The sequence below is a fragment of the Pantherophis guttatus genome, chromosome 3 (assembly GCF_059756535.1).
Source record: "Pantherophis guttatus breed Tessera chromosome 3, ASM5975653v1, whole genome shotgun sequence".
NCBI lineage: Eukaryota > Metazoa > Chordata > Lepidosauria > Squamata > Colubridae > Pantherophis > Pantherophis guttatus.
The window spans coordinates 4,129,730-4,146,253 of NC_142065.1; the positions used below are offsets into that span (position 1 = coordinate 4,129,730).

At 50.6% G+C, this 16,524-nt stretch overlaps 1 protein-coding gene and 1 pseudogene across 1 annotated transcript in view; both read left to right on the plus strand.

Annotated features, from left to right (window-relative positions):
• Positions 1-12,829: 12,829 nt before the first annotated feature.
• The window catches only part of SCRT2 (scratch family transcriptional repressor 2), a 31,701-nt gene continuing 28,006 nt past the window's right edge, over positions 12,830-16,524 (plus strand). The window contains exon 1 of the mRNA XM_087888985.1: positions 12,830-13,051. Coding sequence (XP_087745111.1) covers positions 12,898-13,051 — 154 coding nt within the window. The 5' untranslated portion in view covers positions 12,830-12,897. The remainder of the gene's footprint in view (positions 13,052-16,524) is intronic.
• Positions 13,134-16,524, plus strand: part of LOC148114469 (uncharacterized) — an 11,662-nt pseudogene continuing 8,271 nt past the window's right edge.

Below are 16,524 nucleotides of genomic sequence, written 5' to 3' on the forward strand. Positions count from 1 at the left end.
CCTTTCCTTTCCTTTCCTTTCCCTTTTCCTTTTCCTTTCCCTTTTCCTTTCCCTTTCCTTTCCATTCCTTTTCCTTTTCCTTTCTATTCCTTGTCTTTTTCCTCTCCTCTCCCCCTCCTGTCTTCTCCCTTTCTTTCCTCCTCCTTTCCTCCCCTCCACCCATTCCTACCTACATACGTACCTATCTGCCTCTATTTTCCTTCCTTCCTCCCTCCCTCCCTCCCTTCCTTTCTCTCCTTCTTCCTTCCTTCTTTCTTTCCTTCCTTCCTTCCTCCCTCCCTTCTTTCTTTCCTTCCTCCCTCCCTCCCTCCCATCTTTCCTTTGTTTCTTTCTTTCTTTCTTTCTTTCTTTCTTTCTTTCCTTCCTTCCTCCCTTCCTTCCACCTTCCTTCCTTCCTTTTTCTCCTTCTTCCTTCCCTTTCCTTCCTTCCTCCCTCCCACCTTTCCTTTGTTTCTTTCTTTCCTTCTTTCTTTTTCTTTCCTTCTTTCTTTCACTTTCTCTCCTTCTTCCTTCCTTCTTTCTCCTTCCTTCCTCCCTCCCTCCCACCTTTCCTTTGTTTCTTTCCTTTTTTCCTTCCTTCTTTCTTTCTTTCTTTCTTTCCTTCCTTCCTTCCTCCCTTCCTTCCGCCTTCCTTCCTTCCTTTTTCTCCTTCTTCCTTCCTTCCTTCTTTCTTTCCTTCCTCCCTCCCTCCCACCTTTCCTTTGTTTCTTTCTTTCCTTCTTTTTCTTTCTTTCTTTCTTTCTTTCACTTTCTCTCCTTCTTCCTTCCTTCTTTCTTTCCTTCCTTCCTTCCTCCCTCCCACCTTTCCTTTGTTTCTTTCCTTTTTTCCTTCCTTCTTTCTTTCCTTCCTTCCTTCCTTCTTCTTTCCTTTCTTTCTCATTCATGCCCTCTCTTGGTAGCTCAAATGTAAGCCACCTTAAATCACCACAGAAGCTGGCTTTAACCCTGTGGGACGGAAACTGGAATTCTGTAGTACCATTTTCAGCAGGGCCCTGACGGTGAGCACGAATCGTTCAAAGATTATTCTCACCCGCCAAGCCCCCTCCCCTCCCCTCCATTCCCCCTCCCCACTTTCTGTCTCAGCCAGCATCTTCTTTTCCCTTCTTTGAGCCAGGCCCAGGAGCTTAACTTCCTTCCCCATTTTGCAAATTGCCAGCCCTTTTTATCCTCCCCTCCGAAAAATTATTTTTAAGGAGACTTGGAGTGACACAAACACATCCTGATGGCATCCCCTTTGGCCTCGGCTGCACTAAATCCTGCCTTGACAGCCGGTGTCACCTCCATTCCCTTCGCATCCGTCAGGTCTGGGTAGCAGGGGCCGGCAACAGAAGGGGCTCCAGAGTGACCCATTTAACGTCCAGGCTGCCGGAGAGCCAGCAACGCCCCCAGGAAAACAGGGACCCTTCTCCCCCTCATGAAAAATGGAGCAGGAATTGAACAAGCTGCGAGAGGCAAAAAACGAGAGACGTTTGACTTCGTCCCAAAGCCAGGAATTAAAATCAGAATTTCAGCTTTCCCGAGTGAAGCAACCTGGAACTAAGGGGAAATTTCCTAACAGTGAGGACAATTAACCCCTGGAACTGCTTGTCACCAGAGGTTGTGGGTGCTCCATCACTGTCTGGAGGTTTTCAAGAAGAGACTGCACAGACATTTAAAATAGAAAGAATAGAATAGAATATGCCAGTACGCTCCCATAGAGAGGGGCTCCTCTGGGTGCCGTCGGCCAAACAATGTCGACTGGCGGCCCCCAGGGGGAGGGCCTTCTCTGGGGGGGGCACCTACGATCTGGAACAAGCTCCCCCCGGAGATACGGAGGATCCCGGATCTGCGCACCTTCCGTCACGCGCTTAAGACGTTCTTATTCCATCAAGCTGGCCTGGCCTAAATCTTCTCCCCTTTTTTAAATTTAAATTTTAAACACAAATTTTAATCTGTTTAATTATGGGGTATTTTAAAATTCAGCCTAAATTATTTAATTCGTTTTTAATTTATTTTAAATTTTTGTATTTCTGTGTTTTATCTTCTGGCTGTTCACCGCCCTGAGTCCTTCGGGAGAAGGGCGGTATAGAAATTTAATTAAATAAATAAATGAATGAATGAATGAATGAATGAATGAATGAATGAATGAATAAATAAATAAATAAATAAATAAATAAATAAATAAATAAATAAATAAATAAATGAATGAATAAATAGAAAATAATAAGAGAAAAGGAATGGGGAGGGAATGGAGATTTTGCAGTATCCTTCCCCTGCCACGCCCACCAACCAGTAGGGAAAAATTCTGGATTTCACCCCTGACGTGAAGCCCAACTTTGATGTGAGGACATATAGAAAGAACCGATAGAAAGAAGTCATCAGCTGTTGTTCCACCTGATTTTTCCCCGGGACTCCAAGGAAATGAAGTCTCTGTTGAGCCTTACTAACCACTATGGAGGAGTTGTTTTCATATCATTTTCTTAGCCCTTGGCAAAGGGGCTTCCCCAAATCTCCTTCTTGCATTCCTGAAAGGCCGGCCTGCTATTTAAGTGCATGCCTTCAAAAAAAATTTTTTTTAATTTGATTTTATATGCCGCCCTTCTCCGGAGACTCAGGGCGGCTTACAATGCGCTAAGCAACATCCTTCATTCTTTTGTATATTTATACAAAGTCAGCTTATTGCCCCCACAATCTGGGTCCTCATTTTACCCACCTTAGAAAGGATGGAAGGCTGAGTCAACCTTGAGCCTGGTAAGAATTGAACTCGCAGTAATTGCAGGCAGCTGGTCTTAATAACCAGCTTAATAACAGGGTGACTTAGACCACTGTACTACCAAGGCTCTTGGTTGATTCAGCCTCCTTCGGCTGCACAATTCGGCGTGTCGGTTTGTACACGTGCCGGAACCTTTTTCTTTTGGCTGAGCAGGGATTCTGGCATTCCAGGAGGTGCCTGAAATTTGAATAAAAGGGTTGACGCTGCTAAAGCAGGGAGAGGAAGGAAGGGAGGGAGGGAGGGAGGGTGGAAGGAAGGAAGGAAGAAGGGAGGGGGAGAGGGAGAGAAGAAGGAAGGAAGGAGAGCTGGGAGGAAGGGACGGAGAGAGGGAGAAAAGAAGGAAGGAGAGCTGGGAGGAAGGGAGGGAGGGAGGGAGGAGAGCTCGGAGGAAGGGAGGAAGGAAGGAGGGAAGGAAGGAAGAATGGATGGGGAGAGGGAGGAAGGAAGGAGAGCTAGGAAGAAGGGAGGGGGAGAGGAAGGGAGGAAGGAAGGAAGGAGAGCTGGGAAGGAGGGACAGAAGAAGGAAGGAAGGAGAGCTGGGAGGGAGGGAGGGAGGGAGGAACGAAGGAAGGAAGGAAGGAAGGAAGGAAGGAAGGAAGGAGATGGGAAGAAGGGATGGGGAGAGGGAGGGAAGAAGGAAGGAGAGTTGGGAAGAAGGGAGTGGGAGAGGGAGGGAGGAAGGGAGGAGAGCTTGGAGGAAGGAGAGTTGGGAAGAAGGGATGGGGAGAGGGAGGGAGGAAGGGAGGAGAGCTTGGAGGAAGGGAGTGAGGAAGGAAGGAAGGGAGGAAGGAAGGAAGGAAGGAAGGAGAGATGGGAAGAAGGGATGGGGAGAGGGAGGGAAGAAGGAATGAGAGTTGGGAAGAAGGGTGTGGGAGAGAGAGGAGGAAGGGAGGAGAGCTTGGAGGAAGGGAGGGAGGAAGGAAGGGAGGAAAGAAGGAAGGAAGGAGAGTTGGGAAGAAGGGAGGGAGGGAGGGAGGGAGGGAGGGAGGGAGGAAGGAAGGAAGGAAGGAAGGAAGGAAGGAAGGAAGGAAGGAAGGAAGGAAGGAAGGAGAGATGGCATGAATGGAAGGAGCAAGGGAGGAATTATCTAGCAAGGTAGATTTACATAGCTGTAAAAAATCCCATTTTCCAAATGGAAAATTGAGGCTGGTTGTAGCTGCGTGCCATTGTGGTCCTGGTATAATGCCAAAACTTCCATTCCACAGCCAAGGCCGCTCTCTTGACTTTTTTGAGGTCAAAAGCCCCCCACCCCCACCCCAACCTCCACCCCCCATCCCCCACCCAGTTCTTGACCCCTTTCCAAGCCCAGCACAGTGGCTGCTATTCTACCTCTGGCCACCAGGGGTCGCCTCCCGAGCGAAGGCAGGCGGCATGTCCTTCGGTGCCCAAGGCCGGGCAAGCAGGGAAATCATTAACTCCCCCGAGCTCATAAAATGCCAATTTGGGGGCCTTTTGTCTGGCAAAGCAGAAGGCACCATTGAGATGCAAAGCGAATCCTGCTCTCGCTCCGGGGCAGCCGCTTCTCCCTTGGCTGCAGCTGGCTTGGGGACGTGCCAAGCTGTGCCCAATTTGCCAAAGGGCTTGTGCAGGCGGCGAGTCCCAGGACGTCGGCACCGTCCTGGATCCTGAGTTGCCCTTGCCAGCTTCTCCGGCCGCCTTCTAGATCCAGAAAATCCCAGAGTCTAGAGAAGAGGAGTCTTCCTTTTTTCATTCCCGGCCTGGCACAGGAATCTCGAGACTAGCTAGCTAGATGCCAGGCTAACCGGCCCAGCGATCCTTTTCTGGTGTGGGTGCAGAGGGAGGGTCCTGGGTGCCGTCTCAGCTGGTGCTTTTCTTGCAGAGGTTTGGTTTAGGGGGTCTTTTTTATTTGGGGTGGGCTTCCTGTATTGGTTTTAGCCGCTGAGGGTGCGTAGCCCTGATGAGGTTACCTAGTTGGGTCATGAAACGTCTACAGGGAAGGCGGACCGAGGACGCCACAATACTGAGCTCCCCATAAGTTACAGCTCTCCTGGTTTCTCCTGCTCCTCCTCTCATTTGTAATCTTCCCAGCTAATCTTGTAATCTTCTTCTTCTTCCTCTCCTCCTCCTTCTGTCTCTTCTACTTCTTTCTCTTCTTCCTCCTCCTTCCTCCTCCTTCTCCTTCTCATCCTCCTCTCATTTGTAATCTTCCCAGCTAATCTTGTAATCTTCTTTTTCTTCTTCTCCCTCTCCTCCTTCTTCCTCTTCTTCCTCCCCCTTCTTTCTCTCCTCCTCCTTCTCCTCCTCCCTCTTCTCCTTCTTCCTCTTCTTCCTCCTTCCTCTTTTTCTTCCTCCTTTCTCTCCTCCTTCCTCTCTTCCTCCTCCTCCTCCTCCACTCCTCCTCCTCCTCTTCCTCCTCCTCTCATTTGTAATCTTCCCAGCTAATCTTGTAATCTTCTTTTTCTTCTTCTTCTCCTTCTTCTCCTCCTCCTTCTTCTTCCTCCTCCTCCTTCTCTTCCTCTTCTCCTCCTCCTTTTCCCTCTTCTCCTCCTGTTACTTCCTCTTCTTCTTCTTTCTCCTATTCCTCCTTCCTCTTCTTCTCCTTCCTCTCCTTCTCCTTCTTCATCTCTTCCTCTTCTTCTAAGAGCCGAGGTGGCACAGTGGTTAGAGTGCAGTACTGTAGGCTACTTCTGCTGACTGCTGGCTACCTGTAATTTGGCAGTTCAAATCTCACCAGGCTCAAGGCTGACTCAGCCTTCTGTCCTTCCGAGGTTGGTAAAATGAGGACCCAGATTGTAGAGGGCAAGTGACTGACTCTGTAAAGCGCTTAGCAACAGAAATTCTGGTCCCAAATGGGGTTGTAAGTTGAGGACTACCTTTAATTTGGAATCCTCAAAATTTCAAAACATGGGATCTTTTACAGGTAGTCCTCATCTTACGACTACATTTGGGACAGTTCGTTTAGTGACTGTTCGAAGTTACAACAGCACTGAAAAAAGTGACTTAGGGCCATTTTTCACATTTACGACCATGGTAGCATCCCCCATCGTCACATGAGTTACATTTGGATGCTTGACAACTGACTCACACTTATGATGGTTTCATTGTTCCTGGGGTCATGTGATCCCCTTTTGCGACCTTCCGATGAGCAAAATCAATGGGGAAGCCAGATTCACTTAACAACTGGGAGACTCACTTAACAACTGCAATGATTCACTTAACAAATGTGGTGAGAAAATTCGTAAAACGGGTCACAACTCAGTTAACAAATTTCTCACTTAACAACATAAATTTGGGGCTCAATTGTGGTCGTAAATCGAGAACTATCTGCCCTGCAGGAGCATGGGGCTAATTACTTTTGGGGGAAAGGATGTTATATAAAGGGGGTGCCAGGACAGAGAAAGCCTGCCCTCTGGGACCCACCAAATGTAGGTCCCTAGATGATGGTATATGCAGCATACAGAATACAGAAAAACAGAGTTGGAAGGGACCTTGGAGGTCTTCTAGTCCAACCCCCTGCTCAGGCAGGAAACCCTACAGCATTTCAGACAAGTGGCTGTCCAATCTCTTCTTAAAAATTTCCAGTGTTGGAGCATTCACAATTTCTGGAGGCAAGTTGTTCCACTGATTAATTGCTCTCACTGTCAGGAAGTTTCTCCTTAGTTCTAGGTTGCTTCTCTCCTTGATGAGTTTCCATCTGTCACTTCTTGTTTTGCCTTTGGAAGGGAGGAAGGAAGGGAGGAAGGAAGGAAGGAAGGAAGGAAGGAAGGAAGGAAGGAAGGAAGGAAGGAAGGAAGGAAGGAAGGAAGATGCAAACAAGAAGGAAATCAGGGAGGCAGGATGGAAGGAAGATGGAAGGAAGGAAGGAAGGAAGGAAGGAAGGAAGGAAGGAAGGAAGGAAGGAAGGAAGGAAGGAAGGAAGATGCAAACAAGAAGGAAATCAGGGAGGCAGGATGGAAGGAAGATGGAAGGAAGGAAGGAAGGAAGGAAGGAAGGAAGGAAGGAAGGAAGGAAGGAAGATGGATGGAAGGAAGGAAGGAAGGAAAGAAGATGAATGGAATGAAAGAATAAAGGTTGAAGGAAGATGGATGGAAGGGAGGAAGGAAGGGAGGAATGATGGAAGAAAGATGAATGGAAGGAAAGAAGAAACATTGAAGGAAGATGGATGAATAGATGGATGGATGGATGGATGGAAAGAAGGAAGGAATATTGAAGGAAGATGGATAGATGGATGGATGGAAGGAAGGAAGGAAGGAAGATGCAAAAAAGATGGAAATCAGGGAGGCTAGGTGGAAGGAAGATGGATGGAAGGAAGGAAGGAAGGAAAGAAGGAAGGAAGGAAGGAAGGAAGATGAATGGTATGAAAGAATCAAGGTTGAAGGAAGATGGATGAATGGATGGATGGGAGGAAGGAAGGAAGGAAGATTGAAGGAAGATGGATGGATGGATGGATGGAAGGAAGGAAGGAAGGAAGGAAGGAAGGAAGGAGAAGGCGGGACGGAAGATAGAAGATGGAAGGATGGAAGATAGCAGGAAGATGGATGGATGGAAGAAGAAAGGAAGAAAGGAATATTTCCAAGCAGCCAGCAAAAGCCACCAACAGCTTCTCTTTCTTTTCCCCTCTCTGGCTCTCCTGTCCTGGGGGAGTTGCCTGCACAAACAGATGGAAGGAAGGCAAAAGGGGGGGGGGCTTCCCGGGATGTACGCAGGGAGGGAGGGATGAAGCTCTCCTTGTCCTCGGAACTCCCCCCCCCACAACAAAGAACAAGCCTATCTCGCCCCTCCCTCCCTCCCTCCCTCCCCTTTGGCACTTTGTCTCTCCCCCCCCTCCCCACCTTATCACCACGCACAGGCCCGGGGACCCCCGCGCGAGCCTGGCACAATAGCCTGCCGGAGGTGCGAAGATTAATTGCCCGGAGAAAGGGACCGGGGTGTCATATCCAGCTGCCGTGCCTGTCGCTCGTGGGGGGCCGGGGGTGGGAGGGAAAAGGGGGAGGGGGCGGCATAATGAAGTGTACCAAAATTCATTTGGACTCAAGATGCGCCGCTTGTCCAAAAGAACAACAAAAAAACGTCTTTTTGGAGTTATTTTTTTTGGGGGGGCGGAGGAGATTTGATAGGGTCCGAAGAGAGAGAGGGGGGGGAGACGCCTCCAAACCCCCTCCCCCCCATTTGCCTGGTGTCGGTTTCATACCTGATTTTAACAAAGGAGCACGGGGGGAGGGGGGGAGGCGAGGGGAGGCTTCTGGTTCGGAAGGCAGTCGATAAATCCTCAAATCCATCCATCACGTTGGGAGGGTCGGGGGTCTTAACGTCTTGCACGGGGAGGGGGGGGAATTGTCCGTGAAGTTGACCGCTGGGGCCATCCAAGCCGCCAAGCTGCAGCTGCGTCTGTTTCCCTCCACCCCCCCCACACACACCCCACCCCCACCGCGCGCGCCTTTACCCAAAAACCGAGATGGAAGGGACCTTAGAGGTCATCTAGTCCAACCCGCTTCCCAGGCAGGAGACCCTGTAACGTTTCCAAAAAAAAAAAAGAACACCTCCGCAGTGTTGGAGCAACACTCCCGACTTCTTGAGTCCAGTCGTTCCACTGGTGAATTGTTCTGACTGTCGGGGAATTTCTCCTGCCTGCATCTTTTAAGTATGAAAGTAATGTTCTTTTTTTTAATTATTATTATTATTATTGTTTTGCTCATTAAGAGGATTGATCTAAGGGCCAGAAAGGAAGAGATCCGTTTGCTCTGAGTCTAAGCAATGTTTTGTGATTTCATGAAAGTTGGAATCTTACCAATGTCTTCCTAAGGCTTTGTAAGGCTGTCAATACTATAATTCCCTGCGTCCATTGGAACGCTGTGATGCAGACAATTCAGTCTAGTGGTTAAAGCATCAGGCTTGATAGAAGACAATGAGTTCTAGTCCCACCTTAAGACATGAAAGCCAATTGGGTGACTTTGGGCCAATCACCAGGAGACAGTGAGTTCTAGTCCCACCTTAGGCATGAAAGTTGGCTGGGTGACTTTGAGCCAATCACCAGGCGACGGTGAATTCTAGTCCCACTTTAGGCATGAAAGCCGGCTTGGTGACTTTGAGCCAATCACCAGGAGATGGTGAGTTCTAGTCCCACCTTAGGCATGAAAGACGACTGGGTGACTTTGAGCCAATCACCAGGAGACGGTGAGTTCTAGTCCCACCTTAGCATGAAAGACAACTGGGTGACTTTGGGTCAATCACCAGGAGACGGTGAGTTCTAGTCCCGCCTTAGGCATGAAAGACGACTGGGTGACTTTGAGCCAATCATCAGGAGACGGTGAGTTCTAGTACAGCCTTAGGCATGAAAGATGACTGGGTGACTTTGGGCCAATCACCAGGAGACAGTGAGTTCTTGTCCCACCTTAGCATGAAAGACGACTGGGTGTCTTTGGGCCAATCACCAGGAAACAGTGAGTTCTAGTCCCACCTTAGGCATGAAAGATGACTGGGTGACTTTGGGCCAATCACCAGGAGACAGTGAGTTCTAGTCCCACCTTAGCATGAAAGACGACTGGGTGACTTTGGGCCAATCACCAGGAGACAGTGAGTTCTAGTCCCACCTTAGGCATGAAAGATGACTGGGTGACTTTGGGCCAATCACCAGGAGACAGTGAGTTCTAGTCCCATTTTAGGCATGAAAGCCAGATGGGTGATTTTGAGCCAATCACCAGGAGATGGTGAGTTCTAATCCCACTTTAGGCATGAAAGACGACTGGGTGACTTTGGGCCAATCACCAGGAGATGGTGAGTTCTAGTCCCACCTTAGCATGAAAGACGACTGGGTGACTTTGGGCCAATCACCAGGAGACGGTGAGTTCTAGTCCCTCAGTAGGCCATTAAGCAACTGGCCATAAATTGAGGACTGCTTCTAACAGTATCTCCCTTGCTCCTTTCCATCCTCCCCTCTCCTCCCCTCCCCTCTTCTCTCCTCCCTCCCTCCCCTCCCCTCCCCTCTCTCTCTACCTCGTCTTTCCCATGATTTGAGCCTTGATGACAGAGGCGGCTCTTTGCCTTGATTTATTGATGACGTGGTATTAAGTCGGTGCCAGCTTTTAGCAACCACAACTCAAGATTTCCTCATCTTAGGTCTTGCAGCGGTACCCTCATCCATCACCCCTAGAACCGCACCCATCCTCCAGCTCATCCTCTTTCTCTCTTTTTCCTTCCCCTTTTCCAGTTTTGGTGGACTTCTCAAGAAGGGAACGATTATTAGCTCCATCATCATATCTCAAAGCGCGGCATCCCGCAAAGAGGAATTATCGCTCTGGTGCCGGAATCGTTCTTAAAGAAACAGCGCTGCTTTTGCAAAATCCTCCCACTGGGTCTGACAGTGATTCCATGCCTAGCACCCCCAAAATAAGCAGGAGATAATATCTCTGGGAAAACGGTGCAGTTTTTCCTCCTTTTGCAATTTCTGTGGAATCCTTGGCTAGGAGTGGGAAGAAGGACGTATCAAATTAGGTCAGGACAGCTTGGACTCTAACTTTAGAATGGGAGGACTTCAATTCCCAGAATTCCCTAGCCAGGCAGCATGCATGATAACTGGGGAATTCTGGGAGTTGAAGTCCACGCCTCTTTTTTTTTTCTCTGCGTCCCTCCCCCCCCCTTTATTATACATCACAGTTCCAGTTTTGCAAAGACAGTGTACTGGCTGTATCAAGTCCTCTTTAAGTACAAATAGTATTATACACCCTGAGTAGAAACCATTTTTCTCGTAATCATACAATATGGTGTCTTTTTAAATACATAATGTTGTACGTCATAGTAATAACCATTATTTTCATAGTTGCATCGTAACATTCTATATACCTTTATCACTCTATGTGTTTTAATCTATAATCACGTCCACACCTCTTAAAGCATGCTGGCTGGGGAATTCTGGGAGTGGAAGTCCACCCCTCTTAAATTATGCTTGCTGGGGAATTCTGGGAGTGGAAGTCCACCCCTCTTAAAGCATGCTTGCTGGGGAATTCTGGGAGTGGAAGTCCACCCCTCTTAAAGCATGCTTGCTGGGGAATTCTGGGAGTGGAAGTCCACCCCTCTTAAAGCATGCTTGCTGGGGAATTCTGGGAGTGGAAGTCCACCCCTCTTAAAGCATGCTTGCTGGGGAATTCTGGGAGTGGAAGTCCACCTCTCTTAAATCATGCTTGCTGGGGAATTCTCTGAGTGGAAGTCCACCCCTCTTAAAGCATGCTGGCTGGGGAATTCTGGGAGTGGAAGTCCACCCCTCTTAAAGCATGCTGGCTGGGGAATTCTGGGAGTGGAAGTCCACCCCTCTTAAAGCATACTGGCTGGGGAATTCTGGGAGTGGAAGTCCACCCCTCTTAAAGCAAAGCTGGCTGGGGAATTCTGGGAGTGGAAGTCCACCCCTCTTAAAGCAAAGCTGGCTGGGGAATTCTGGGAGTGGAAGTCCACCCCTCTTAAAGCATACTGGCTGGGGAATTCTGGGAGTGGAAGTCCACCCCTCTTAAAGCATGCTTGCTGGGGAATTCTGGGAGTGGAAGTCCACCTCTCTTAAATCATGCTTGCTGGGGAATTCTCTGAGTTGAAGTCCACCCCTCTTAAAGCATGCTGGCTGGGGAATTCTGGGAGTGGAAGTCCACCCCTCTTAAAGCATACTGGCTGGGGAATTCTGGGAGTGGAAGTCCACCCCTCTTAAAGCAAAGCTGGCTGGGGAATTCTGGGAGTGGAAGTCCACCCCTCTTAAAGCAAAGCTGGCTGGGGAATTCTGGGAGTTGAGGTCTTAAAGTGGCCAAGGTTGGACACCCCTGGAGTAAGCTAAGGGCCTTGAAAAGCCACCACTTCTCCAAAAGTCACCCAGGGTCTTTTGAACCCCCCCCCAGGAACTACCCCCCCCCAATATCAGGTTCAAGAATTCCCAGCCCACTTCCGGTCTTAAACCGTGGTGGAGCTGGTGGTGAGCCTTGTATCTAGACAAAGAAAGGAGGGGCGAAGGAGAGAGGAGGATGCAAGGGAACGAGAAAGGGAGACCCCCTTCCCCCCCTGCCCATTCTCTTCCTCTCCTCGCCCCCCGCGCCCCCCTCCCCTCTCCCCGTCGTCCTCAGACACGTGTCTCCATTGTTCTTGCCTTTGGCTGCTGGACCCAAAGAAGGGGAGGGCGCCGGAGTTAATCAACCCTTCGCGGGGGAGGGAAAAGACCCCCTAAGGGGAGGGGGGATGCTGGGAGGAGGAGGGAGGGAGGGAGGGAGGAAGGAAGGAAGGAAGGAAGGCGGAGGAATTTGGGGCGAAGAGGGGTGCGGAAGAGCTGCCCAAGGGGGTCCTGGGGTCCTGAGAAGAGGGGGAGCAGAGGGACGGATTTTTTTTGGGGGGGTGATGGTTTCTTCCTTTCTTCGGCCTTGTTCCAAGCTCCGGACTCCAAGCGTGGGCGAGGGGGGGGGCTTTCCATGTGCTGGGTTCTTCTGTAGGACGGGGAATTTGGGTGGGGGGGCGAGGGGAGCAGATAAAGCAAGCCCGGTTAGTTTGGGACCCTGGCTTCGCAGCCCCCCCCAACCGAGGCGAGCGTGTGGGACTGTGCGGGTGGGTGTCGCAGTGTTAAGCACAGATGGGCTGGGGAACACTCCCCTCCCCCTCCCTCCTTGGCAAATCAATTCTCTCTCTCTCTCTTTTTTTTTTTTCCTTTTTGCTCCGTCACTTTCACCCTTTTCGCTTTTCACGCCCCCTCGCAGGTTTCCTCTCCATTCCATCTCCTCCCCTCCCTCCCCTCCCCTCCCCACGCCGGCGGCCCCGTCCCCCCTCCGGCTCAGCAGGGCCTCCCCTCCCTCCCTCCCTCCTTCCCTTCCTCTCCCTCCCCCCCCTCTCGCCGCAAGTCCTGGGGGAGCCTTGATGGATGAAAGGGCTGGAGCCCCCTCCCCCGCGCGCTGCCCAAGGAGGGAGGGAGAGAGGGAGGGAGGGAGGGGGGCGAGGAAGGAAGGAAGAGCCGGAGCGTGTTGCTGACCTCAGCGATTCCCCGCAGCCTGCGCCCTCTCCCCCCCTCCCCCCACTTTCCCTTTCGGCCCCTCCCCCTTCTCCGCCTTTCAGCCCCCCACCCCCACCCCCGCTCGCCTCCCCTCCCGCCCCGCCCACTCGGGCAGCCGCTGCGGAGCTGTCCGAAGTGCTGAACCGGACCAGGCTCGGCCAGCGCTCTTCGCTTCGCCATGCCTCGCTCTTTCTTGGTCAAGAAGATCAAAGCGGACGCCGCCTTCCAAGCCGGGTCGGGGTCCGTCAGCCCCCCGCCTTACCCGCCGCTGGAAACTTCCTACCCCGGGTGGGCGGGATCCGGGAGAGCCGGGGATCTCGGCCCGAAAGACGGTAAGCAACGGCCGGCGCCTTCAGGACGCTCGTTGCGGGGGCTTTGTTGGGGAGGGGGGACCGGTAGAAGTGAGATTGCGGGATGGAGGTGGGAGCGGGGTCGTCGGGAAGGTTAGGGGCTAGAGAAAGCCGGTCGTGTTGCCTTGGCTGGTGAAAGGAGGAGGGGGGATTCCCTCTGTTTCTCTTGGCTCGGGAGGAGGAGGAGAGGAGAAGGAGGAGAAGAAGAGGAGCAGGAGAGGAGGAGAGGAGAAGAAAAGGAGAAGAAGAGGAAGAGAAGGAGGAGGAGGAGAGGAGAAGAAGAGGACGAGGAGAGGAGGAGGAGGAGAAGAAAAGGAGAAGAAGAGGAGGAGGAGGAGGAGGAGAGGAGAAGAAAAGGACAAGAAGAGGAAGAGGAGGAGGAGAGGAGGAGGAGAAGAAGAAGAAAAGGAGAAGAAGAGGAGGAGGAGGAGAGGAGGAGGAGGAGGAGAAGAAAAGGAGAAGAAGAAAAGGAGAAGAAGAGGAGGAGAGGAGGAGGAGGAGGAGGAGAGGAGGGGGGAGGAGGAGAAGGATTGGGTCCCGATTTCTCTTGATGGGGGCGGGGGCTTCCAAAAAGAACAAGCTCTCTTTTTTTAATCGTCCGTCCGTGGAAAATCCCTCCGGGACGGGGGTCGTATTAAGCGCTGAGAAAGGTCATTGCGACACTCCCGTCGCCCGCGCGGGATCCTTTGGTGGGGATCGGGATGTTGGTGGGAACTCCCTCAGCCCTTGAAGGAGGGGAGAACATCTCAGGCCGGGGACTGGGGGAGGGGGGGGTTGAACCTTACGTCGCCTCCGAGCCCCTGGGAGCCTCGGCGGGGGATGGGGGGGGGTGAGCCGTCAATCTCTCCCCCCACCCCCCCACCCGACGGACCACAAGGCGCATCGGCGCAAGCGATGGGGCTGCCTGCGCGGCCTCCGGTGATATCTCTTCGGTACGAATCGGGACAAAGCAAAGAGAAGGGAAGAATAAATCCGAACAGCGCTCGTCGCATCGCTCTTTGGTTTTAATTAAAAGGTGCGGAGGGTGGGGAGGTTAACCTTGGAAAGGGTCCCGTTTCAGAAGAAGGCTAGAAAAGAGAGATTACAAGCTTGCCCTGAAAGTGTGCGTTCACACGACACAACGCAGGAGAAGGCCCAAGGAAGCGACGGCCTCCCCCTTAATGTGAGAAGGTGGAAGAATGACTGACAAGTCAGACCATCTGCTTAGTGTATTTGGGGGGTTCTGGAGCCGGGTGAATTTTTTAAAAATGAGGGGAGGGGGGGGAAAGGTGTTGTGTGGACACACCACCGGTATTGTTCCCCTCCTGAGGGAGGTGGTGGAGAGAAGAGAAGTGAAAGATAAGGCTGAAGTTTTTGTCCCCTGGGCATAATAGGATGGCCTTGGTTCCTCTGGAAGAAACCAGGATCAATTCAAGGTTTGCAGTCTACAAAGAAAGAGATTGAACACATTAAGAGAGTTGGAAGGGACCTTATAGATCATCTAGTCCAACCTCCTGGAGACCCTACACCGTTTCTGACCGATGGCAGTCCAGTCTCTTCTTGAAAGCCTCCAGTGATGAAGCTCCCACAACTTCTGAAGGCAACTTCTGTTCCATCGGTTGATGGCTCTCACTGTCAGAAAATTCCTCCTTATTTCTAGATTGAATCTCTCCTTGGTCAGTTTCCATCCATTATTCCTTGCCTGGCCTTCGGGTGCCTTGGAGAATAGCTTGACCCCCTTCCTCCTCTCTGGGGCAGCCCCTCAAATATTGGAAGATGCTCTCCTGTCTCCCCTGGTCCTTCTCTTCACTAGACTAGCCAGGCCCAGTTCCTGCAAACGTTCATTGTATGTTTCAGCCTCCAGTCCCCTCATCCTCTTCGTTGCTCTTCTCTGCACTCTTTCTAGAGTCTCCACATCTTTTTTATAGTGTGGGGACCAAAACTGGATGCAGGACTCTAGGTGTGGTTTTACTAAGGCTTTATAGAGTGGTATCAGTACCTCCCTTGATCTTGATTGTATCCCTCTGTTAATGCAGTTTAGGATTGCGTTGGCTGTTTTGGCTGCCGCTGCACACGGCTGGCTCCTATTTAACTGTTTGTCCAGTAAGACTCCAAGATCCCTCTCACAGTCACTGCTATTAAGCCTGGTTTCCCCCAGTTTATATGTGGACTTTTGGTTTTTCTTGCCTAAGTGTTAAGACTTTACTTCCGTCCCTCCCCCACCCTTCTTTGGGGCAGCCCCTCCGATATTACTTTACTTTTTACTTTACTTTTATTTGATTTATATACCGCCCTACTCCCGAAGGACTCAGGGCGGTGAACAGCCAACAATAAAATACATACATACAAAATTTAAAAAGCAGAGATAAAATCAAACCAAATAGTTTGGCCCAGACAAATTTAAAGCCCCAATCAATTTAAAACAAATTTCAACTTTGAATATTAAAAATATTCAAATATATTGATATTGGAAGATGCTCTCCTGTCTCCCCTGGTCCTTCTCTTCACTAGACTAGCCAGGCCCAGTTCCTGCAACTGTTCTTCGTATGTTTTAGCCTCCAGTCCCCTCATCATCCTGGTTGCTCTTCTCTGCACTCTTTCTAGAGTCTCAACATCTCTGTTTTAGAGGCAGCCAGCAACAGCATCTTATCCGCTCCTAAATTTTGGGTCTGAAAAGAACCACATCTTCAAGGCAACCCTGGCTGCTACAGAGAGAGAGAGAGAGAGAGAGAGAGAGAGAGAGAGAGAGGGAGGGAGGGAGGGAGGGAGGGAGGGAGGGAGAGAGAGAGAGAAGGAGGGAGGGAGAGAGAGAGAGAGAGGAGGAGGGAGGGAGGGAGGGAGGGAGAGAGAGAGAGAGAGAGAGAGAGAGAGAAAGAAGAGAGAGAGAGAGAGGGAGGGAGGGAGGGAGGGAGGGAGGGAGAGAGAGAAGGAGGGAGGGAGAGAGAGAGAGGAGGAGGGAGGGAGGGAGGGAGAGAGAGAGAGAGAGAAAGAAAGAAAGAAAGAAAGAAAGAAAGAAAGAAAGAAAGAAAGAAAGAAAGAAAGAAAGAAAGAAAGAATGAAAGAAAGAAGAGAGAGAGAGGCTTTGTTCCCACAGCATCCTTAACTAAGTTGGCTGCAGCTGCATTGAGAAACTTGTTTACCCTGCATGGGCCTTCATCCTGCTCTTAAACTTGGTGGTGATTGTTAGCTTAACTTTAATTTATCAGGCACCTGTATTTATGGCAAGCAGGTTTGTGTGAATGGGGCCAATTCGGGCTCCTGGCTTTTAGGCTTTTGAATCAGGTCTGGTTGTGGATTCCAGAATAATCTTTTCCAGCCCCAATTTTGCAACAGCTGCAGGCGGGGTTTTTTTTTTTAGGAGTTTGTGCGTCCTGCTGTGATTGCTTCTTTTAAGTATTGGAAATAACGTGTTTTTTTAAAAAAATAATAATTATTATTTTGCTCTCTAAGGGGATTGCTCCAGGTGTTAGAAAAGA